This window comes from Bos mutus, chromosome 9 (assembly GCF_027580195.1).
Source record: "Bos mutus isolate GX-2022 chromosome 9, NWIPB_WYAK_1.1, whole genome shotgun sequence".
Taxonomy (NCBI): Eukaryota; Metazoa; Chordata; class Mammalia; order Artiodactyla; family Bovidae; genus Bos; species Bos mutus.
The window spans coordinates 70,921,363-70,945,229 of NC_091625.1; the positions used below are offsets into that span (position 1 = coordinate 70,921,363).

A 23,867-nucleotide genomic window follows, 5' to 3' on the forward strand; every position below is an offset into this window, starting at 1 on the left:
AACACAGGGATTGAACCCAGGTCTCCCACATTGCAGGCAGATTCTTTACCAGCTGAGCCACAAGGGAAGTAAGAAAATAATTCTACCTGAAAAGGATGATGTTTTAAATGTTTAAACAATCCTAAAATTATGACTGCTTCTGAAAAGTTGGTGCCTTATATGAGAATTTTAAAAAGATGGCATGCATTCAAAAGAGTTTTTATTATATTCTCTCCAGGTATTTGTATTTAAAATAACTCAGTACATACTGATTGATGCTAGCTACGCAGCTAGCATATAATTATCTCTCTGGTATAGTACAGAGTGGGCTCCCCTGGTGACTCAAAGGAAAAGAATCCGCCTGCCAATGCAGAAGACACAGTAGATGTGGGTTTGATCCCTGGGTCAGGAAGATGCCCTGGAGGAGGGCATAGCAACCCACTCGGTATTCTTGCCTGGGAAATCCCATGGACAGAGGAGCCTGACAGGCTATAGTCCATGGGGTTGCAAAGAGTCAGACACGACTTAGCAAATGAACAACAACACAGTACAGAGTAAAAAACAGATACAAAAATGAATGAACACTCAGCCATTAAAAAGAATACATTTGAATCAGTTCTAATGAGGTGGATGAAACTGGAGCCTATTATACAGAGTGAAGTAAGCCAGAAGGAAAAACACCAATACAGTATACTAACGCATATATATGGAATTTAGAAAGATGGGTAACAATAACTCTGTGTATGAGACAGCAAAAGAGACACTGATGTATAGAACAGTCTTATGGACTCTATGGGAGAGGGAGAGGGTGGGAAGATTTGGGAGAATGGCATTGAAACATGTAAAATATCATGTATGAAACGAGATGCCAGTCCAGGTTCGATGCACGATACTGGATGCTTGGAGCTAGAGCACTGGGACGACCCAGAGGGATGGTATGAGGAGGGAGGAGGGAGGAGGATTCAGGATGGGGAACACATGTATACTGGTGGTGGATTCATTTTGATATTTGGCAAAACTAATACAATTATGTAAAGTTTAAAAATAAAATAAAATTAAAAAAAAAATGAATGAATAAATGAATACATTTTTAAACCTGAGACATGCTCCTGTTAAAAGAACTTTAAAATATCACTTAAATAAGACAAAGTATATGAGAAAACTGTTGGTATAACCACTTATCTTGAAGTCAGATAGCATGGGTCAAAACTGCAGCAATTGCCCTAAGAGAATTATGCACCTTCCTGCAGCTCATCTGACCTCTCAGTGTCTGAATTTCTCCATCTGTAAAGTGGGAGTAGTGGTCTCCAACTGACAAGCGTGAAGTAAATTCCAAAGCTACTCACCCAACTGACCACATTGCACCAAAGAGACCTGACACAAGTCCCAGGGTACTTAATCCTTCTTCAAATCCATTTTCACTGCAAAAAGAAACAAGAGTGTATTCATGATTAAAAGGGAAACTTTCATGAAACAAAGGAATAGCGTATGGTAGATAAATTAAACCAAACCAGGGATAATCTGGACAAACCCAACAGCAAGAGCACTCCATTTCTAAAATAAAAAGTTAACCTAATTTGAAGATATTCTCCTAGTTATGGTTACTCCAGGGTTTTCTAGAAATGCTTCTACTGTATATATAGGATATAATATTAAGAATCATGACCCGCATACATTACATGTTTATGAAAGTTTACAATTAAGAAACCTTAAAATGAAATGAACATGTAAAGAGAGCAATGGGCAACTTTCAGAAAGTACAGAAGCAGCTCCTTATTCCTATGAGGATTGTTGAATTGGCACATCAGAACCAACAGTTATTTTCCTGCTCAAGTTCACTTTGTGTTCTTCATCATCACATCTACTAAAGACTGACGGCCAAGTCACAAATGCCTGATGTGGTATTCAGTTCAGTTCAGTTCAGTCGCTCAGTCGTGTCTGACTCTTTGCAACCCCATGAATTGCAGCACGCCAGGCCTCCCTGTCCATCACGAACTCCCAGAGTTCACTCAAACTCATAGTACTTCATAATAAAAAGATATATTTGGTCTTCTTCCCCATTCCTGGCACAGAGCTCCTAAAATTTGTGGACTTTCCTAAAAGATGAAAGCCATTTAAAAAAAAAAAAGTGTCTTATGTTGTATCAATGAAATGATTTTGGGACCAGCACCCAGGTTGCGTGGAGAATCAATATGGATTAGAGGGTTGGAACTTTCAGCCCCCACAAACCCCTTCCTCATAGGGATGGGAATGGGGCTGGAGATTAAATCAATTGCCAATTGGCCAATGATTTAATCAGCCATGCCCACGTAATGAAGCTTTCATAAACATCCAAAGGGACTGAGTTCAGAATGCTCCAGCTTGGGTAACCAGAATGCTTCCACGTGCCACAGTGCTGGGCCCAGATAGAGGCTCCATTGCTTGGGACCTCACTGCCCTTTGTGTCTTGTCATCTGACTGGTTTCCTGAGATCTATGAGCTAGTCTAGTAAGTTAATCAAATCCAAATCATGGGAACTGCTGATTTACAGCCAGTGGGTCAGAAGCACAGGTAACAACTTGTACTTGAAATTGGCTTCTGAAGCAGAGAGCAGTCTTGTGGGACTGAGCCCTTAACCTGTGGGATCTGCTGCTATCTCCAGATAAGTGGTTTCAGAATTAATTGAACTGCAGGACACCCACCTGGTTTCAGAGACGTGCTTGGTGGTGTGAGGGAGGAAAACACACACACTGGAATTGGTACTAAAATCATTTTACTGGTCACTCTGTGTCCTTGTATGGACCTCCATTGTGAGAAGGAAATGATGCTGAGGTCTTTCCACTGTGCTTTGGCTTTATTTTAAAATTTATTGAAGTATGATTTACAATGTTGTATTCATTCCTAACTGGAGAAGGCAATGGCACCCCACTCCAGTACTCTTGCCTGGAAAATCCCATGGACAGAGGAACCTGGTAGGCTCCAGTCCATGGGGTCGCTAAGAGTTGGACATGACTGGGCGACTTCACTTTCACTTTTCACTTTCATGCATTGGAAAAGGAAATGGCAACCCACTCCAGTGCTCTTGCCTGGAGAATCCCAGGGACAGAGGAGCCTGGTGGGCTGCCGTCTATGGGGTCACACAGAGTCTGACACGACTGAAGCGACTTAGCAGCAGCAGCAGCAGCATTCATTCCTATTGTACAGCAAAGGGCTTCAGTTATGCATATACATATATATATGCTTTAACTTTTTAAAAGTAAATCTGTACCAAGGTGTAAACCAAGCCAAGCTTCTATTCACAACCCATTTTACCTATCACTGTATTAATACTACTCTATATCATCATTTATATTATTGTATAGTTGCTTATAATATTTATAACAATATTGTGTGACATGAAATCATGAAGATTTAATAATGTAAAAAAATATCCAACATCCTACAAAATTGAGAAATTCAAGAAAGCTTGTGATGTTTACTGCTAATTACAACAGTTCAAGCAACAGAATTAACTTACTGTGCGCAACTGAGAATCTCTGGGAAAGTTGGAATCAAGCCAATTCCAGCAGAGATACCATTTATGACTAATATCAGCACCAACAACCAGAGCTGACTGCAAAAAAGTTTTAGAGAAAAAAAAAAATTAACATTGAAAGAGACAACGAAGCTTCATACCAAAAAGGGCAGGCAGGATCTTGGGAGAAGTTTCTTTCACAGATTACAAGACTAGTCTGATTCTTATTCCCATCTGATCTTTACATTTTGATGGGGAAAAAAATCAATTCATTCTGCTATCCCAAGGTCTTTGGCCACACATGTCACATGCCTGGAGTCAACTTGCCTTATCACCATATAAAATCCTTTCAAAGTTGATTAAAATGTCAATATTAACATCCCTCCTTCAAGCACTTAGTTTTAAAATTCCATTGACTGAAAAAGGGCACAAAAGGGATGTGGTAAAGGAAGTGACAGGAACCTGCTATTCCTTCCGTGCCAGGCCCTATGTCAGTTACTTCATATCCACTGCTCTTTTGAATCCTTGCAGCGACCCTGCCATGTGAGTCTGTTAAAACAATTAAAGAAGACAATCTAGGTGATAGAAGCAAACTTTACTTAACACTTCATGAGGTGTATGGTCTCCTTTCAGAGGACTGCAAAATGGGATGGAAGGCAGGAAGCTTTTACAGGTAAAGCGTAAAGAACAAGGAAGAGAAAATCAGAAAATATTTGATTGGCCAGGGCCACACAGTCTATCTTGTCTAGGGTGAGACAGCCAGAGCAGGGTTGGCGACTGGGGGGTGACTGGCTGACTGGATATACTGCTTTCTGGTCAGGAGGGACATTTACAGGGACATGAAAGGTTTCTAAGCTTTGGTTTGCTGATATGGCACCCTGGGCTGGAGTCACTCCATCCTGAGCCTAGAAAGTTATTCCAGTGGCACAATTATCACCTGTTGTGTGTGTGTGTGTGGATAAGAAGACCTAGGCTCTTGGAAGTTAAATGAGTTACCCAAGTTCACACACCAAAGAAGGCAGAAAGTCCGAATACAAACCCAAACATGAAGGACTCTGAAATCCTTGCTTTTTTCCATGTCATGTTTTGTCCCAGAGGTACCTAAAAGTCTCTAAGTAGCTCACTTTATTTTAGCAAAGAAATTATAATAAACAAGCTTTAGTAAGCAGCTACCACATACTAACGATGACACAGAAACAAAAAAATTTAGTTCCTACCTCAAGGAGCAAGAAGTAGTGAAAATAAAAAAAGAAAAGGCATATTCTAAGAACAATCAGCTAAAGGTAGATAACAAATGCTATTTTTAAAATAAAGTACAAATTGCAACTGAAACACAAAGGAAAAATAAGCATTTTTCTCATTTGATATAGATTTTATGCACTGATGTTTGCTTAGACCATTGCTAGCATCCAGTAATACTGTCAGTAAAACAAATATTTCAGTATAGTCCTAAATCTGATAATTATTTAAATAATAAGATTCAAAGATACTAAGCATATCAGTGTTACACCAAAATTTTAAAAAATAATTCTTAATAATATTTGGCCAAAAATTTCAAAGAAGAAAAAAGATTACCTCTTAATGTGCAAGAATGGGGCAGGTCCTAAGAGCATGTAGCAACCTGCTAAGGTTAAGTTTCCAAAAACCAGAAGCCATTTCCTCAGGTGCTGAGAAAGAAAGTCCAAAGAGACTTAGAGGTAAAAACCTCCCATAATCCAAGAATATAAAGAAATCATCAAGGAATATAAGTCATGATATTAAAAAAGAATACATTGAAGAAAACAAAATTTTACATGTAAGAGAAAACAGGGTAGATGGTAAACACAAAAGCAAGTGCAATCAGTATACCACAAGACAGGGTGTGAGCAAAGGACAAGATCCCTTGGAATGGGAGTATATTCTGAATTTTGCAAATGATGAGCTGTTTCAAATATAACAATTTTAAAGAAGCAGTCACCACAAGAAACAGCCAAGTAGATGCATTATCTAGAAAAATTCACCTTTTAAAAAGTATCAAATAAAATGTTTTCTTATAAACTACTGAAATGCAGGCTAAACATTACAAGGGTATGATATCCGTTCAGTTATATATATGGCTACATCTTAAAACTAAGCTCCAAACACTGTAAGACACTTGCTTTTTGTCACCTGGATTACCAAGTAATCTCCACATAATCAGTCTTCATAAATATATACCCACGTGCAACAAAGAGCGGAAACATGAAAATAAGCACCAGTATCACAGAAGCTTGAGACTTGGTGAATAGTACTAAGCCTCTATATTAGTCATCTAGACTGAATCATTTAAACCTAGTTAAAGGAGAATAGAAGAAATTTTCTTTCAGGATGGCTCTGGGATAATGATGCATATTGACATGACCAGTCCTTTCATTCTCATAGAAAAACTACATTTTATCTTTTCAAGTTGGTCAAGTCGTAAGTACCTTTGAGCTCTGTCCTGATTATTAACGTCAATCCATTTTTTTTTCATCAAGGGAATTTTTTCCTTTAGAAAATCTAATCCAGGAGTTTTTCAACAGTTTTGGCATAAGCTTCCCCTTTTCCCAGCTGAAGCAATTAAAAAGTGAATCTGCTCAGGGTGATGACAAGTTGGAAGATACTGAGAACTCACACTGAAATGTCTCCATCAGCTCAAAAAAAAATGAATATTTAAGAGTTTAAATGTTCTCACTGCCCCCCCTCCCCCACAAAGATAAACTGTGGGGATGGATATATTAATTAACTAGATGGAGTGAATCCTTTCACAATGTATAGATATACCAAATCCCCATGATGTATACTTCAAATATCTTAAAGTTTTATTTGTCAACTATACTTCAATAAAGATAACATTTAAAAAAATTTGAATATGTTCATTCTGATCAGTAGCCCTGCAGAACTCCAGAAGTACAGTTGGACAACCACCAGTCTAGACATACACAAGTCATTCTTAAATATCAATGAAGTGTACATACTGGCATTTTATCACTGAGTAGGCCCACCAGTGGTGAAGAAATGGCATAGGATAATGCCAAACCCAGGAATACCAGTCCCACATATCCAGCTGGTAAATTAAACTGTAAAAGAAATCCCGTGTTAAAGTTACATGGTTAAGTCATTTAAAAAAAATAAACATCTATCTTTTCCTTCTACATCTCTTCAGCTCTTATCACCTGCCATGAGGCTACGACTAACACTTAGCATCCTTCATGATTTTTGTCTTACGCTTGTAAATGGATTATTTTTTCATTATGGGAGAAGAAACCTAACCAGAGGTCAGAAATACAGGATGTTTTTGCTTTGTTAGCATTTGATAGTAAATATTGTATAATTACCCTTCTATGAAACACAGCATTTTTACATGTCAACCTGTGCTTTGCAAACATTAGTATACACAAAAAATTACCTGAAGAACTTGTTATAAGAGGTTCGTGAACCCCAGCCCAAGAATTTCTAATTCAAAAAGTCTGGGAGAAGGCCTGAGAATCTGCATGTCAAACAACAATCCCAGGTATGCTGTCTGTCCACAGACTAAAGTGCATTGCTGTAAAAAGCACTGACGATAATATCTATTCTATCCATCTCAAAGGGATATTAATATCTAATTAAAGAATTAGATGGTATGACACTTTTAAAAAGACTTTTATAATAGTAAGCTACCTCATAACTCTGTTACTGTTACCAACATGATATAAATGCCTTTATTGGTTATCTGAGTCATTCTCATTTTCCTTAATCTCCCTCAGTTCAGTTCAGTTCAGTTGAGTTGCTCAATCATGTCCAACTCTTTGCAACCCCATGAATTGCAGCATGCCAGGCCTCCCTGTCCACTAGCAACTCCCGGACTTCATTCAAACTCACGTCCATTAAGTCGGTGATGCCATCCAGCCATCTCATCCTCTGTTGTCCCCTTCTCCTCCTGCCCCCAATCCCTCCCAGCATCAGAGTCTTTTCCAATGAGTCAACACTTCGCATGGGGTGGCCAAAGTACTGGAGTTTCAGCTTTAGCATCATTCCTTCCAAAGAACACCCAGGATCGATCTCCTTTAGAATGGACTGGTTGGATCTTCTTGCAGTCCAAGGGACCCTCAAGAGTCTTCTTCAACACCACAGTTCAAAAGCATCAATTCTTCGGCACTCAGAAAATGGGAACCCACTCCAGTGTTCTTGTCTGGAGAATCCCAGGGACGGGGGAGCCTGGTGGGCAGCCGTCTATGAGGTCACACAGAGTCAGACACGACTGAAGCGACTAAGCAGCAGCAGCAGCAGCAGCAGCTTTCTTCACAGTCCAACTCTCACATCCATACATGACCACTGGAAAAACCATAGCCTTGACCTTTGTTGGCAAAGTAATGTCTCTGCTTTTGAATATGTTATCTAGGTTAGTCATAACTTTCCTTCCAAGGAGTAAGCGTCTTTTAATTTCATGGCTGCAATCACCATCTGCAGTGATTTTGGAGCCCCAAAAAATAAAGTTTGACACTGTTTCCACTGTTTCTCCATCTATTTCCCAGGAAGTGATGGGACCAGATGCCATGATCTTCGTTTTCTGAATGTTGAGCTTTAAGACAACTTTTTCACTCTCCTCTTTCACTTTCATCAAGAGGCTTTTTAGTTCCTCTTCACTTTCTGCCATAAGAATGGTGTCATCTGCGTATCTGAGGTTATTGATATTTCTCCCAGCAATCATGATTCCAGCTTGTGCTTCTTCCAGCCCAGCATTTCTCATGATGTACTCTGTATATAAGTTAAATAAGCAGGATGACAATATACAGCCTTGACATACTCCTTTTCCTATTTGGAACCAGTCTGTTGTTCCATGTCCAGTTCTAACTGTTGCTTCCTGACCTGCATATAGGTTTCTCAAGAGGCAGGTCAGGTGGTCTGGTATTCCCATCTCTTTCAGAATTTTCCACAGTTTACTGTGATCCACACAGTCAAAGGCTTTGGCGTAGTCAATAAAGCAGAAATAGATGTCTTTCTGGAACTCTCTTGCTTTTTCCATGATCCAGTGGACGTTGGCAATTTGATCTCTGGTTCCTCTGCCTTTTCTAAAACCAGCTTGAACATCAGGAAGTTCAAGGTTCACATATTGCTGAAGCCTGGCTTGGAGAATTTTGAGCATTACTTTACTAGCGTGTGAGATGAGTGCAATTGTGCGGTAGTTTGAGCATTCTTTGGCATTGCCTTTCTTTGGGATTGGAATGAAAACTGACCTTTTCCAGTCCTGTGGCCACTGCTGAGTTGTCCAAATTTGCTGGCATATTGAATGCAGCGCTTTCACAGCATCATCTTTCAGGATTTGAAATAGCTCCCCTGAAATTCCATCACTTCCACTAGCTTTGTTCATAGTGATGCTTTCTAAAGCCCACTTGACTTCACATTCCAGATGTCTGGCTCTAGGTCAGTGATCACACCATTGTGATTATCTGGGTCGTGAAGATCTTTTTTTGTACAGTTCTTCTGTGTATTCTTGCCACCTCTTCTTACTATCTTCTGCTTCTGTTAGGTCCATACCATTTCTGTCCTTTATCGAGCCCATCTTCGCATGAAATGTCCCCTTGGTATCTCTAATTTTCTTGAAGAGATCTCTAGTCATTCCCATTCTGTTGCTTTCCTCTATTTCTTTGCACTGATGGCTGAGGAAGGCTTTCTTATCTCTCCTTGCTATTCTTTGGAACTCTGCATTCAGATGTTTATATCTTTCCTTTTCTCCTTTGCTTTTCACTTCTCTTCTTTTCACAGCTATTTGTAAGGCCTCCCCAGACAGCCATTTTGCTTTTTTGCATTTCTTTTCCATGGGGATGGTCTTGATCCCTCTCTCGTGTACAATACTACTCTTTAATTAAGCACATGGGATCTACTTAGGTCAGTATATGTTTTAACAATTTTTATCACATAATTCAAGCTAAAAATTAGCCTTTTAAAGACAGTAGTGAGATATAAAAGTCAGAAATATCCTCTTCTGATTTTAAAACAGGGTGGACCCCTTCCTTCCCTAAAAGACTGGTCGACCAATAATGGGACAGTAAAAAGCCAATTCAAACAACAGATAAGGCAGAAGAAGGGCAACAGGAAAAAAAAATGTGATAGAAAAACAGGGAAGTACATTTCTAAAGATTTTTATAAGTTAGACATTAGCAACCTGGGTTTAGGAAAGATTGTTAAAATTTTTTTCAAGGTTTGGACAGAGTTCTTAAAAGGAAGAAAAATGACTCTTAAGCAGACTTGTTGTTGATAATATGAATGGAATGTGTCATTGAAAACACAAGATATTTCTCTTATGCATTACCTCATAGATGCTCACTGCTTAATTGTAATATTATATTATTTTCCAAAACTTGGGCCTGACAGTAAAATTACAGTCCCCAAGTTTACCCATAGAATACCCTAAACTGTCGAGTGACTTGAAGGGGTTGTGTTTCTGATAATGGTACTTTCTTCATTCTAGGGCCTCAAAGTGAACACGGGCTGCAGCTAGTAGATTTCTGTCTTTATAAACACAGCTTAACTCTCTAGTATAATTAACTATCAGGCCCAGTAATATACTCTATTGCATTATTTCTTAATAATCTTTTTTCAAAAATATCAAAGAACAAATTGGTATGACATCAAACTTTAAAATTCAGTCATTTTTAGCATTAAAAAAATAGAGACTCCTGGTTCCTTTCTCCCATTTCAGATCAGTATAGTTCATAGTCTTTCACATATATGCAATAGACTAAAAGTAAATGGACCCAGAGGGGATCTGTTAGAAAAGAAGGACACCTCACATTAAATGAGCCACTCAGAACCTCAAATGCCTCAATGGAATTTAAAACAGAGGAAAGTATCCTTGTTAAGCAGTCAGGATGCTGTCCAAGCCAGATCTATGATGACTAGAGCAAGGCCTAGGAGAAAGAGATCATTTACACAAATCAGACCCCTAGTTATAGGGACATCACAGAGGGAAGGTACAGGCTATCTTGATGTATAGATTTCATTCTGCCTCCTCCTTGCAGCCACACCCGGGACTTTCTAGCAAGCAGGGCCTAAGAACAAGCAATTATGTGCATCTACCACAAAGGGGAGTTTTCATCACCAGGCTACTCACCTTCTCCAAAACAAAGAGGGACAGTGTAGGATCAAGGAAGCCAAAACAGGAGCTGAATGAGGTGATGACAATGGATAAAAAGGCAACCTTGGGTAAAGTGATGAGTTTCCAGAATGAGTGTTTCCCTTTATCAGACTCTTTGGGGTAAAAATTTAAAAAGAAATTAGACTAATTAACATTGCTGAACTTAATCTTTCAGTCTACTTTCAAAAGTAAAATTGGTAAGGCCATCTTTATCCAGTAATCAAAACAACCATACCTCTGAGTTTGCCTAAAATTGCACATTATCAACATCTGCATATAAGTTATTCAAACCTAGAGGCCATTTTCAGGTACTTAAAAAATAATTTCTCAGATTCAAAAAAAAATCAACTGGAATCAGAGTATGAGGAGAAGTGGTCTTGATTATAGGTCATCATCTAGAAGGCTTTCCCCAGATGGGAGAGAGAACATATAAAGTTGCCCTTGGTGGTAGGAAAAACCAGACGCTCTATCAGGCAACAATGTGTGTGTGCTGAGGAGGAATCTGAGTCAATCAAAGAACACAAGACAATTTTTTTCTGCTTATGGAAAAACACTGGATTGAAAGGGATGCTAGTGAATCACGAGTACATTCAATTTGGCATCAAGGTCAGCTGACAGCCAACCTCGTGTCAGTCGCTCAGTCGTGTCTGACTCTTTGCAACGCCACAGCCTTTAGTCCGCCAGGCTCCTGTATCCATGGGATTCTCCAGGCAAGAATACTGGAGTGGCTTGCCATTCCCTTCTCCAGAGGATCTTCTCAACCCAAGGATCAAATCCTGGTCTTTTGCATTGCAAGCAGATTCTTTACTGTTTGAGCTACAGGAAATCCTTTGAGCTATAGGGAAGCACCAACCTCAGGTGCTGTCATTTCCCCAACAGCAACACAACTTCTGCACTGTCCCAAGCACCAGGCATGGTTGTTCCCAAGCCTCCAATCATATCCTATAACTCCCTTCTTCTTTCCCTGCTAATTTTTCAATCTCTAGCCACTCTGTAAAGCCTCATTCTGGTCCTAAGCATCCTGCAAATTTTACCTCCATTATCATGTAATTGAGCAGCCTAAACTGCGTTTCATCTTCCATGGTTTATTGTTTGATCACTTTCCTATCTTCCACCTAATGTGCTCAACAAAATCTTTGCTGAGTCAGATATCATGCCAAATCACTGGGCACACAAAGCCAAAGAAGACAAACTCAGATCCTGATCTCACAGAGAACTTACAAAAAGGTGTGGTTGAGAGCCAGGATGGAGGGTAGCATTTGTAGCATATGAGAGGGTTGCCTAATAAAGAGGGAAAGCTGTTTAAGAGAGAATTTATGAAAGTTGTAATATCTAAATTACTGTCTAAAGGATGAGCTTGAGATGAGCAAGGAAAGAAGGAGGAAAGAATAACCCAGGCATATTATCCAGGAATGGCTCATTGTGAGACTCGAAAGTGAGGGGAAAGTATTCTGTTTGAGGAAATGGAAGAGCAAAAGTAAAGAAGGAGGGTGGAGCTTGGAGTGTCAGGAGGAGAGATCATACTGCAGAAGGATGTAGTGATAAGATGATGCAGGACTTTGTAAAGTAGGCTAAGAAGCCCAGGAAATCACTAGAGGTTTCAAACAAGAAGTGAGAATCAGATTTGCAGTTCAAAGAGCTACACCTGTGGTCTCCTGGGAAATAGAGACAGGAGGCGAGTTAGGAGACTGTGCCGTGAGCTAGGCCAGGAAGCTCTGAGGGCCAGAGCAGCACTGACATATCCTCATTTCAACAGAACTCATTATGTAATAAATTCTTGGTGAATAATGATTTGGTAGGAAGCAAAGTACAAAAGAAGCATCAAGTGTGGTCCAGCTATATTTGTCAGGATAAGAGGGATACAGTTAAACTGTGGTGTTGGTTTCTTAATTATTGCCAAATAGTCAATGATGAACCAAACGCGAACCCAACCTGTTTCACTACAGATTTGACTTAGAAAAGGGCTAAGCCCACCATGTGGCTCAGTGAGGCAGGCCAGTAGGGAGACTTCACTGATTATGGATTTTGGATTGTGTATTACCAATGTTTAAAATAACAATGATAAAGGATCAACTTTAATCAATTACATTTATTGTGTATATAGAAGTATTACGGGTCTATGGCATAAGACAAACTATTATGAAATAAATAGTCCCTTTCTCTGAATGCAAGGTGGGAAAGGGGATTATCACCATAAGAACATACAGGAATGTCCATGAAAATGAACACATCATGAGTTTAGCCAAGCTGTTGAAGAAGCCCAAGTAATGAAAACTTAGGGTGATACCTGTTTCCAGAGACACATAGCAGAATCACCCAGGGAGCTTTTCCAACCTCCTTAAAAATCTCTCTGCTTCCTCCAATTCTGATACATTCTTCTTGGAGGACATGACTCCATAGTTGACAGTGCCTGCCACAGGAAGCTGCTCTGAGAGGTAAGGAAGCTGAGAGGCCTTCAGGTGTGAAGGGACAGGAAAAACGCAGAGCACTGCGGCACTACTGACTCAGCATTTAGATCAACGATTGAGAGGGTTCAGGGAAACTTTCCAGAAGAGGTCATACAATTAAGTTTTGAAGGGTGAGTTGGAGTTTGGTAGAGTGGAAGTGGGAGACAGTCCAGCTCATGTGACTTGCCTGAGAAACCTCTAACAATAGCTTTTAGTGGCTTTCAAGGTAAAGCTCACAATTCATGGATTCAGGCATTTTTATTAAGAGGATTGTCATCCCTACAGGGGGCTTCCCCAGTGGCTCAGTGGTTGAAAAAAAAAAAAATCCACTGGCAACGCAGGAGACGCAGGAGATGTGGGTTCAGTCCCTGGGTAGGGCAGATCCCCTGGAGGAGACCGTGACAACACACTCCAGTATTCCTGCCTGGAGTATCCCATGGACAGGGGAGCCTGGCAGGCTACTATCCACAGGGTCTCAAAGAGTGAGACATGATCGAAGGGACTGAGCGCCACACACAGGCATCCCTAGATGGGTGGGAGGAGGGAGTGGTGGTGGTAGGGAGACTCTAGAGGGAGGAGATATGTGTATACTAATGACTAATTCACGTTTTGTATGGCAGAAATCAGTACAACATTCTAAAGCAATTATCCGCCAGTTAAAAACATAAATTTTAAAAAACTAAATTAAAAAAAGAGGATTGTCATGTACATGACTGTGTTTTAAAAATATTTCTTTAGGGACTTCCCCGGCAGTCCAATGGTTAAGATTCTGCATTGCCACTGCAGGGCGCATGGGTTCATCCCTGGTCCCCTGGTCAGGGAACTAAGATCCCACATGCCAAATAGCATGGCTGGCAGGGGCAGGGGGGGTGGTGTTTGGGGGCGGGGGGAGCTGTGCAGGATTTTTCTTTAGCACAATACAGAAGAGGAGACTTGGCAAGCAAATATTAAGGATGAGAGACAGCGAGGGACTGAAATCGACTCTTCGTAACCCAAATCCACAGTGTTTATGGGTTTAAAAGGAAGTAAACAAGTGGAGTAGAACTTATAGAACACAAAATTCTGCCAATATCATCAAAATAAAAGGAAATTTAACTTTCCAGCCTTACCTATAAGCTTTCCTAAAACAATAATTTTTAAAGGTACTCCTTAATGGGAACACCTAAATCTATATTTATAGCTTTAACATTATAAATTGTGATATTTAAAAATATATATATCAGTTTCTCCCATTCAATCTAAATACAAGATCCTTACTTGGATAAACAGAAAGTTTGCCAAACCATTTTGTTCATAAAAATATAGTGGGCCTTAGGAAGCAAAACAAAGCATAGTGGGCCAAACAAAAGCTAGTGGAGGTGATGCAATTCCAGCTAAGCTATTTTAAACCCTAAAAGATGATGCTGTGAAAATGTTGCACTCAATATGCCAGCAGATATGGAAAACTCATCAGTGGCCACAAGACTGGAAAAGGTCAGTTTTCATTCCAATCCCAAAGAAAGGCAATGCCAAAGAATGTTCAAACTACTGCACAATTGCACTCATCTCACATCCTAGCAAAGTATTGCTCAAAATTCTCCAAGCCAGGCTTCAATAGTTCGTGAACTGAGAAATTCCAGATGTTCAAGCTGAACTTAGAAAAGGCAGAGGAACCAGAGATCAAATGGTCAACATCTGTTGGATCATAGAAAAAGCAAGAGAATTCCAGAAAAACATCTGCTGCTGCTTCATTGACTACACTAAAGCATTTAACTGTGTGGATCACAACAAACTGTGGGAAATTCTTAAAAAGAAGGGAATACCAGACCACCTTACCTGCCTCCTGAGAAATCTGTATGCAGGTCAAGAAGCAACAGTTAGAACCAGACATGGAGAAACTGACTGGTTCCAAACTGGGAAAGAAGTACATCAAGGTTGTATATTGTCACCCTGCTTATTTAACTTACATGCAGAGTACATTATGTGAAATGCCAGGCTGGATGAAGCACAAGCTAGAATCAAGGTTATGTGAGAAATATCAATAACCTCAGGTACACAGATGACACCACCCTAATGGCAGAAACTGAAGAGGAACTAAAGAGCCTCTTGATGAAAGTGAAAGAGGAGAGTTGAGAAAGCTGGCTTAAAATTCAACATTCAAAAAATGAAGATCATGGCATCTTGTCCTATCACTTCATGGCAAATAGATGGGCAAACAATGGAAACAGTGACAGACTTTATTTTTTTAGGCTCCAAAACCACTGCAGATGGTGACTGTGGCCATGAAATAAAAAGATGCTTGCTCCTTGAAAGAAAAGCTATGACCAACCTAAATAGTGTATTAAAAAGCAGAGGCATTATTTTACTGACAAAGCTCCATATAGTCAAAGCTATGGTTTTTCCAGTAGTCATGTATGGATGTGAGAGCTAGACCATAAAGAAGGCTGAACAATGAAAAATTGATGCTTTTGAGCTGTAGTGTTGGAGAAGACTCTTGAGAGTCCCCTGGACTGCAAGGAGATTAAACCAGTCAATCTTAAGGGAAATCTATCCTGAATATTCATTCAAAGGACTGTTGTTGAAGCTGAAGCTCCAATTCTTTGGCCACTTGATTCAAAGAGCTGACTCATTAGAAAAAACTCTTATGCTGGGAAAGACTGAAGGCAGGAGGAGAAGGGGACGACAGAGGATGAGATGATTAGATGGCCTTGCTGACTCAATAGACATGAGTTTGAGCAAGCTCTGGGAGATAGCCTGACATGCTGCACTCCATGGCGTTGCAAAGAGTCAGATACGACTGAGCAAATGAACAACTGGAGCTTTACGTTAATTAAAGATGCAGGAAATTTTTAATTGAGGAATAACAGGAACAAAGAGAAATAAGTACCAAGTAACTAGGCTGACAGTGATTAGAGGGGCTTCAAAAGATACCATGTTGTGGGAGGGAGGGGAAGAGATGAGGAGAGCAGGCCAGGACTCAAAGAATTACTGATGCTGGGGCCAGTCCAGCACCTAATCACAGAAGTTCTAAATACCACATCTCACAATTAACTAGTAAGCCATCTTTTCTCCCTATATGATGTTATTGATAAAGAGTAAACAGAACTCTTTCCCCTATTGCAAGAGAATCTGACCTGGTGTCAGTTTCTTAGTTGACAGCCAAGTGTTCACCTGTGAACCCAATAGGAGGCCAGTCCGGGATGCCTGACTAGAGAAACAACTATCACTATGCACAGAAAGACGACAGGCTCTCCTCCAGCTCTCGAGCTAACTCGGTGGCTGTGTCACAGTAGGAATCTGATAATGGTAAAATACCGATTCCATTACTAGGCAATCTGGCTTATAATGAAAATAATCCTTGACTCGTAAATTTCATCTGTACAGAAAGAACTATAAACCAGCCATCAGTACTCGACGCTTTGTGCCTCCCTGAGCTTGGGGACTCCTGTACCCAGAACGTGCCTTGTGGAGACCCAGGCAGCTGTGCCTATGGAGTTGTTATGGGATAGGTTGACTCCTACAGGGCATGAAGCTTCGGAGCCAAGACGATTTCCATTACTGCCTGATGTGGCCCTGAGTCCTCACACTTGAGCTATGCTGCACACACAGCTACAAGAAACCTTCGGAAGGAAGGTCTAACTTTGTCCTCCTGTCACAGTGCCTTTGGAGAAGGCAATGGCACCCCACTCCAGTATTCTTGCCTGGAAAATCCCATGGATGGAGGAGCCTGGTGGGCTGCAGTCCATGGGGTTGCTAAGAGTCAGATACGGCTGAGCGACTTCACTTTCACTTTTCACTTTCATGCATTGGAGAAGGAAATGGCAACCCACTCCAGTGTTCTTGCCTGGAGAATCCCAGGGACGAGGGAGCCTGGTGGGCTGCCGTCTATGGGGTTGCACAGAGTTGGACACGATTGAAGTGACATAGCAGCATAGTGCCTTGTAATGGAAAGATTCTTTACATTAAAAGATGTAAAGAATCTTTAATTTAGAATTCAGGAAGACATCTGGTGGGCATTGCATATGTTTTATGATAAGAAATTTAATATTTGCTAATTCTATAGGTCAGAAAGAGTTTATGACAATTTATATAAACTAATTGCCCACTGCAACATTTCTGAAAAGAGAATTGATTCTTTCAGCATGCACTACAAATCTATTAGTGATTATATAAAATGAAAGTGAGTATATGTTAAATTGGTCTCCTACAAAGGCATAAAAATACTTAAATTTAAGATTCTTAAAATGAGCAATAAATTAGGTCTTACCATAATTGGGTAAAATACACATGTTGAGGGGAACCATCAGCAGAACTATGCATCCCAGAAAAATGAAAGGCACCTCATAGCCAAAGGACTGATACAAAAAGCCACCCAAAGGAGGCCCCAGCACTAGTCCCAGTCCAGAGAAAGTCTCAAGACTTCCCTAAAAATGGGAAAACAAAAGAAAATTGAGTTAATATGTTTCATTTGAAAAATGAACAAAGCATTAATAGAAAGTTCTGAAAAAAATTCTATCCACTTTACAATTTATACACACACCACCCACCAAGATAGACCAAAAATTTAAACATGCACATTGAAATTATTAAAGTACTAGAAAAATAAAATATGAGAGTTTTTTCCTAATCCTTACAGTGAACCAAATTTTCTAATTATGACATAAAAACTCAGAAGACACAAAAGAAGACTGATAACTCTGATTACATGAATATATGAAAAACTATGGACAGCAAAAAAAAAAAGACAAACAAAGAATGGCGAAAAAGTACTGATAAAAGACTAATTTCCCAAAAGCACCATGACAGCAACTGTTAATGAATGAGGCAAATCAGCAGTACTGTGGGAAAATGGGCAAATGTTATAGTCTATGCTATGCTATGCTAAGTCACTCCAGTCGTGTCCGACTCTGTGCGACCCCATAGACGGCAGCCCACCAGGCTCCCTCGTCCCTGGGATTCTCCAAGCAAGAACACTGGAGTGGGTTGCCATTTCCTTCTCCAATGCATGAAAGTGAAAAGTGAAAGTAAAGTCGCTCAGTTGTGTCCGACTCCTAGCAACCCCATGGACCGCAGCCTACCAGGCTCCTCCGTCCATGGGATTTTCCAGGCAAGAGTACTGGAGTGGGGTGCCATTGCTTTCTCCGATGTTATAGTCTGTTCACACATAAAATGAAAACAACTCACGCTAATGTGAACTGACCACCTCTAACTTGCAGGACAGCAAAGCCCTACTCCAAATATGTTCAGCCACAAAACCTTGTTTTACAGAGCATGTCAACTGACTAGCATCTTTCTGAACCCCTCTGAAAAATATACTTTATGGAAATGGAAATAGTGTATCTGTTACAGTGGCCACCATGGCATGACAAATTGCCATAGAACCTAAAGCGAATTTATCCAGTTATACAATACATATACAGATATATGTACTTACATTAATTGTATAAATACATATGGGTATATACTTAATAAAAGTGTGGATATTTATATTTATACAGCAAATAGTTTACCTGATGGTCAAAACTTTCAAACTGTAGTATTAATACAGGTAAATGAGGGAACATGGTACTGAGCTGATTAGATCTGAGGTCTCTGAAAGTGAAAGAAAGAAAGAAAAGGAAGTGAAGTCGCTCAGTCGTGTCTGACTCTTTGCGACCCCATGGACTGTTGCCTACCAGGCTTCTCCGTCCATGGGATTCTCCAGGCAAGAATGTTGGAGTGGGTTACCATTTCCTTCTCCAGGGGATCTTCCTGACCCAGGGATTGAACCTGGGTCTCCCGCATTGGAGGAAGAGGCATTAACCTCTGAGCCACCAGGAAAGGTGAGGGTGGTGCCTATTCTCATATACAAACCAGGAGTCCTTCAGGAATGCCTGGTTCCAGAGGAGAGAAGGCAGCAGATAAAAGCTGGGACAAGAATCTGCTATGTCACTAATACTCTGTGTCAAGGCATCTGGGCAATATATGAAAATGTATGTCAATATGATGCTACCAGGCTCTGGATTTTTATGGTAAAGTAAGTTGGAGAAGACTCTTGAGAGTCCCTTGGACTGCAAGGAGATCCAACCAGTCCATCGTAAAGGAGACCAGTCCTGAGTGTTCATTGGAAGGACTGATGCTGAGGCTGAAACTCCAATACTTTTGGCCACCTCATTCGAAGAGTTGACTCATTGGAAAAGACTCTGATGCTGGGAGGGATTGGGGGCAGGAGGAGAAGGGGACGACAGAGGATGAGATGGCTGGATGGCATCACCGACTCGATACACATGAGTTTGGGTGAACTCTGGGAGTTGGTGATGGACAGAGAGGCCTGGCATGCTGCGATTCATGGGGTCATCCTTTCCATGACTCTGGGAAAAGTGGAAACAGGACTCTAGTATAAATCTGCTTCAGGCAGCCCAGCCACAATCTAGGCTACAGAGAGATAGCAAATATTACTATGGAGGCTTTTTTTTTAAGAGGTAAAAAGGAGTATTTGGTTTTGCCATTTAAGGGCTTGTAAGGCCAGGAAAAGCACCTAAGTAAGACTAAGGGTACATTTATTGACAGCCTGCTGCTGAAAGTAGAAACTGGGGTAAAAGGTAACAAACATAGAGAGTAGAAAAAAAGCAGGTCTAGAAGAATGGGCCCCAGCTTTGGCTTGAAAGGTCAAGCAAACATTTTAGCTACACTAAAAGGAAAACAGGAACAGTGTATAAAATACTTACCAATACTGTAGCCACATTGTTTGGAAAAGCCTTTGCAACGATAGAAGAAGAGGCAGTTATTGCTGCCTCGAAACTTATTGCATCAGTTATTCTCAGTAGAAAGCACATAGCAATAAACACTGGTCCTTCTGGAACTTGGTCCAAGAGACTAAAAGAGAATAAAACAATCCTCAAATGCCAAATTGATTTTATTTTTTTTTCAACTGTACTCACTGAAAACAGTAACACCTCAATCATAGTTATTAAAGTAAGTCACTTTAGAATATGAATTTTTAAGAGTTTCTTTGTTATATTTTTAGTTGGAGGAATTTGAGTCATAATAACAGCCTTATTGTCCTTTTCTTTGACATATTTTATGGCTTAAATAATAATACTAAATAGGTCTTTTGAAAAATGTAGAGTCAATCTAACAAGAACCTATGCAGAAAGACTTAGATTTAGGTCTTCCCCAAACAACAACAACAAAAAAAGCAAAATCAGGAACCTGAGAAAGACTTCTGATACATTAGCTTAACATCTATATTCTGATCTTCTTTAGCTGATTGTTTAGACAAGAAACTCACCTTTTTGCTTGAGCCAAAAAAATTTGTGACTCAGAAAAGTGAGTTAAGTTTCTGTCACTCAAGTCACAGAAGTCCTAAAGAACAGATTCAGCAGCCAAATTAATGGTGATCCCCTAGAGGATTTTTTTTCTTAAGATCAATGTCATTCATTTCATTCTCCACACCATCCAACTCCCTTCACCATTAGTCATATGCCAGGCATTTGATAATCAATGGTAATGATTGATTTAAAGAAACCATTAACCATTAACCATTTTAAACTGAAGATAAATTAGGAAATCTGTTCAGGCTCCCAAACATATCAGAACATGACTTACCCAAAGAGAACTGTAACTGCTCCTGAGACAAACATTCCTGCTACAAACATAAATTTTGCTCCAATATGTACAAGCTATAATAAACGTAAAAGAAAATGGTAAATTGATGACTGCTACAAGTCTATACTGACATAAACAAATCCACTGTATCAGGAAACAGAAGATTTGGGGAAGATATATACAGTTAACAAAAGGTAATTCTTTAGTGGAATGACAACACACATTCTTACAAACACGGAAGAAGTTAAAAATCAGTCAGCCATAAGAGGGGAATTGTCAACTGAAGCACAGTTCATAACATACGATGCTGGTTATTTCTGCATCAGTGGAAATTTTAGACTTGTAAATTAGAATAACTCATTACACCATTTAAAAAAAATAATACTTACATATTTTCCAAATACCAAAGATGCCAGAAAGTCAAACAAAGCATAACATCCAAAGATTGTACCAATAACTGTATTGCTGGCTCCTTTCTTTTCAGCCTTTAAAAAAAAAAAACAGAAAAGAAAAAGTTTGAAAGATAAACTAGCAACAGTATGGGGAAAAAATGGAGCTACTAGATCAGAGGATCATCCTCCTGTAATCTTATCTGTAAAGCAGTTTCAAAGATTATTATTTCAGAATAAACAGGCTAAGAAAGGAAAGGAAACTGTAGTAAAACTTAGTTCTCTGACATGAAAATAATTCACTCACCAAGCCTTAAACAAATTGTTAACTTTATGATCTTGAGAGAAAAAGAGCAAAACTGGAGGTATCACACCTCTTGATTTTGAAAATAGATTACAAAGGTGTAATAATTAAAACAGTACAATACTGGCCTAAAGACAGACATATGTCTCAATGGAACAGAACAGAGAGCTCAGAAATAAACCTAAACAAACATGGTCAATTCGTCTTCCATGAGGGTGCCAAGGACACAGAATGGGGAAGAGATATTCTCTTCAACAAATGATGTCAGAACAACTGGACATCCACATGCTAAAGAATGAAACTGGATCCCTATCTTATACCACCCACAAACTAAACTCAAAGCAAACTAGACTTAAACATAAAATCTGAAACTGTTAAACTTTTTGAAGAAAATGGCAGATGCGGGACTTTTTAAAAATTATTTTTATTGGAGTATAGTTGGTTTACAGTGTTGTGTTAGTTCACTGTACTGCAAAGTAAATCAGTTATACATATACACATGTCTACTCTTATTTATTTTTCCATATAGGTCATGACATTGGTCTTGGCAATGATTTCTTATATGTGACACCAAAAATCTAAGCAACAAGACAAATCAAACAAATGGAATTACACTGAACTAAAAAGCTTCACAGCAAAGAAAATGATCAAAAGAGTGAAAGGGCAATCTACAGAATGGGAGAAAGCTATCTGTAAACCATCTCCATATAAGTAGCTAATATCCAAAATATGTAAGACTCTCCTACAATTCAATAATCTATTAATAAAAAACCACCACAAAGAACATGACTTAAAATGAGAAAAGGATTTCAACAGACATTTCTCTAAAAAAGAGACATACAAACGGCCACCAGGTATAAGAAAAGCTGCTCAAGATCACTAACCATCAGGGAAATGCAAATTAAAATCATAATGAGATATCATCTCACAGCAGTTAGGATAGACAGCAATAATTGAAAGCACAGAAGATAACAAGTGTTGGTGAGGAGGTGAAGAAATCAGAACCTTTATACACTGTTGGCAGGAATGCAGAATGGTGCAGCCTCTATGGAAAACAATATGGAGGATCCCCAAAACATTAAAAACAGAACTACCATATAATCCAACAATCCCTCTACTGTGTATATACCCAAAAGAATTGAGAGCAGCGTCTCAGAGATATTTGCAATCCCATGCTCACTGTGGCACTAGCTGAGATAATACAGAAACAACTAAGAAATAGCTAAGATAATATAGAAATAACCCAAATGTCCATTGACAGATGAATGGACAAAGAAAATGTGGTATATACATAACACAGGATATTATTCACTTCAAAAATAAGGACATCTTGGCATCTGCAACAATATGGATGAAACTTGAGGAAATTATGCTAAACGAAGTAAGCCTCACAGAAGAACAAACACTGCATGATTCCGCTTGTATCAAGTATCTACAATAGCCAAATTCATAAAAGCAGAGCTTAAAATGGTGGTTGTCAGGGACTTTGGGAAGGAGGAAGTGGGGAATTATAGCTCTTTGGATATAAATTTTCTGTTAAGTAAGATAAACTCATGTTATGTTCTCACCACAAAAAGAAGAAGAAGAAAGAAAAAGTCCACAAGAAAACCCAAGGGATTTTTTGGAGGTGCTGAATAAGTTTAGTATTTTGATTGCAGTGATGAGTGAAGAGGAACTAAAAAGCCTCTTGATGAAGGTGAAAGAGGAGAGTGAAAAAGTTGGCTTAAAACTCAACATTCAAAAAACGAAGATCATGGCATCTGGTCCCATCACTTCATGGGAAATGGATGGGGAAACAGTGGAAACAGTGTCAGACTTTATTTTTTGGGGCTCCAAAATCACTGCAGATGGTGACTGCAGCCATGAAATTAAAAGACGCTTACTCCTTGGAAGGAAAGTTATGACCAACCTAGATAGCATATTCAAAAGCAGAGACATTACTTTGCCAACAAAGGTCCATCTAGTCAAGACTATGGTTTTTCCAGTGGTCATGTATGGATGTGAGAGTTGGACTGTGAAGAAAGCGGAGCACCGAAGAATTGATGATGCTTTTGAACTGTGGTGTTGGAGAAGACTCTTGAGAGTCCCTTGGACTGCAAGGAGATCCAACTAGTCCATTCTGAAGGAGATCAGCCCTGGGATTTCTTTGGAAGGAATGATGCTAAAGCTGAAACTCCAGTACTTTGGCCACCTCATGCGAAGAGTTGACTCATTGGAAAAGACTCTGATGCTGGGAGGGATTGGGGGCAGGAGGAGAAGGGGATGACAGAGGATGAGATGGCTGGATGGCATCACTGACTCAATGGACATGAGTCTGAGTGAACTCCGGGAGTTGCGGATGGACAGGGAGGCTGGTGTGCTGCGATTCATGGGGTCTCAAGGAGTCGGACACGACTGAGCAACTGAACTGAACTGAACTGAACTGATGACATCATAGATGGTGTGCATGTGTCTAAACTCATCAAGATAGATATATTAAATAAGTGTAAATTTTTGTATAACAATTATACCTCAATAAAGTCTGCCCCCAACCAAAATAAGAATTGTTAGCTTTAGCAGGCCAAAATCAGAA

General features: G+C 39.6%; 1 protein-coding gene across 4 annotated transcripts in view; it reads right to left on the reverse strand.

Moving 5' to 3' along the window:
- The window catches only part of SLC18B1 (solute carrier family 18 member B1), a 47,126-nt gene that overhangs the window by 1,587 nt on the left and 21,672 nt on the right, over nucleotides 1-23,867 (reverse strand). For all 4 annotated transcript variants that reach the window (XM_014478918.2, XM_070376688.1, XM_070376687.1 and 1 more), the window contains 9 exons: nucleotides 20,992-21,087; nucleotides 20,603-20,676; nucleotides 19,723-19,870; nucleotides 17,283-17,439; nucleotides 10,566-10,702; nucleotides 6,448-6,549; nucleotides 5,048-5,139; nucleotides 3,476-3,571; nucleotides 1,326-1,400 (listed from right to left, as the gene is read on the reverse strand). In XM_014478918.2, coding sequence (XP_014334404.2) covers nucleotides 1,326-1,400; nucleotides 3,476-3,571; nucleotides 5,048-5,139; nucleotides 6,448-6,549; nucleotides 10,566-10,702; nucleotides 17,283-17,439; nucleotides 19,723-19,870; nucleotides 20,603-20,676; nucleotides 20,992-21,087 — 977 coding nt within the window. The remainder of the gene's footprint in view (nucleotides 1-1,325; nucleotides 1,401-3,475; nucleotides 3,572-5,047; nucleotides 5,140-6,447; nucleotides 6,550-10,565; nucleotides 10,703-17,282; nucleotides 17,440-19,722; nucleotides 19,871-20,602; nucleotides 20,677-20,991; nucleotides 21,088-23,867) is intronic.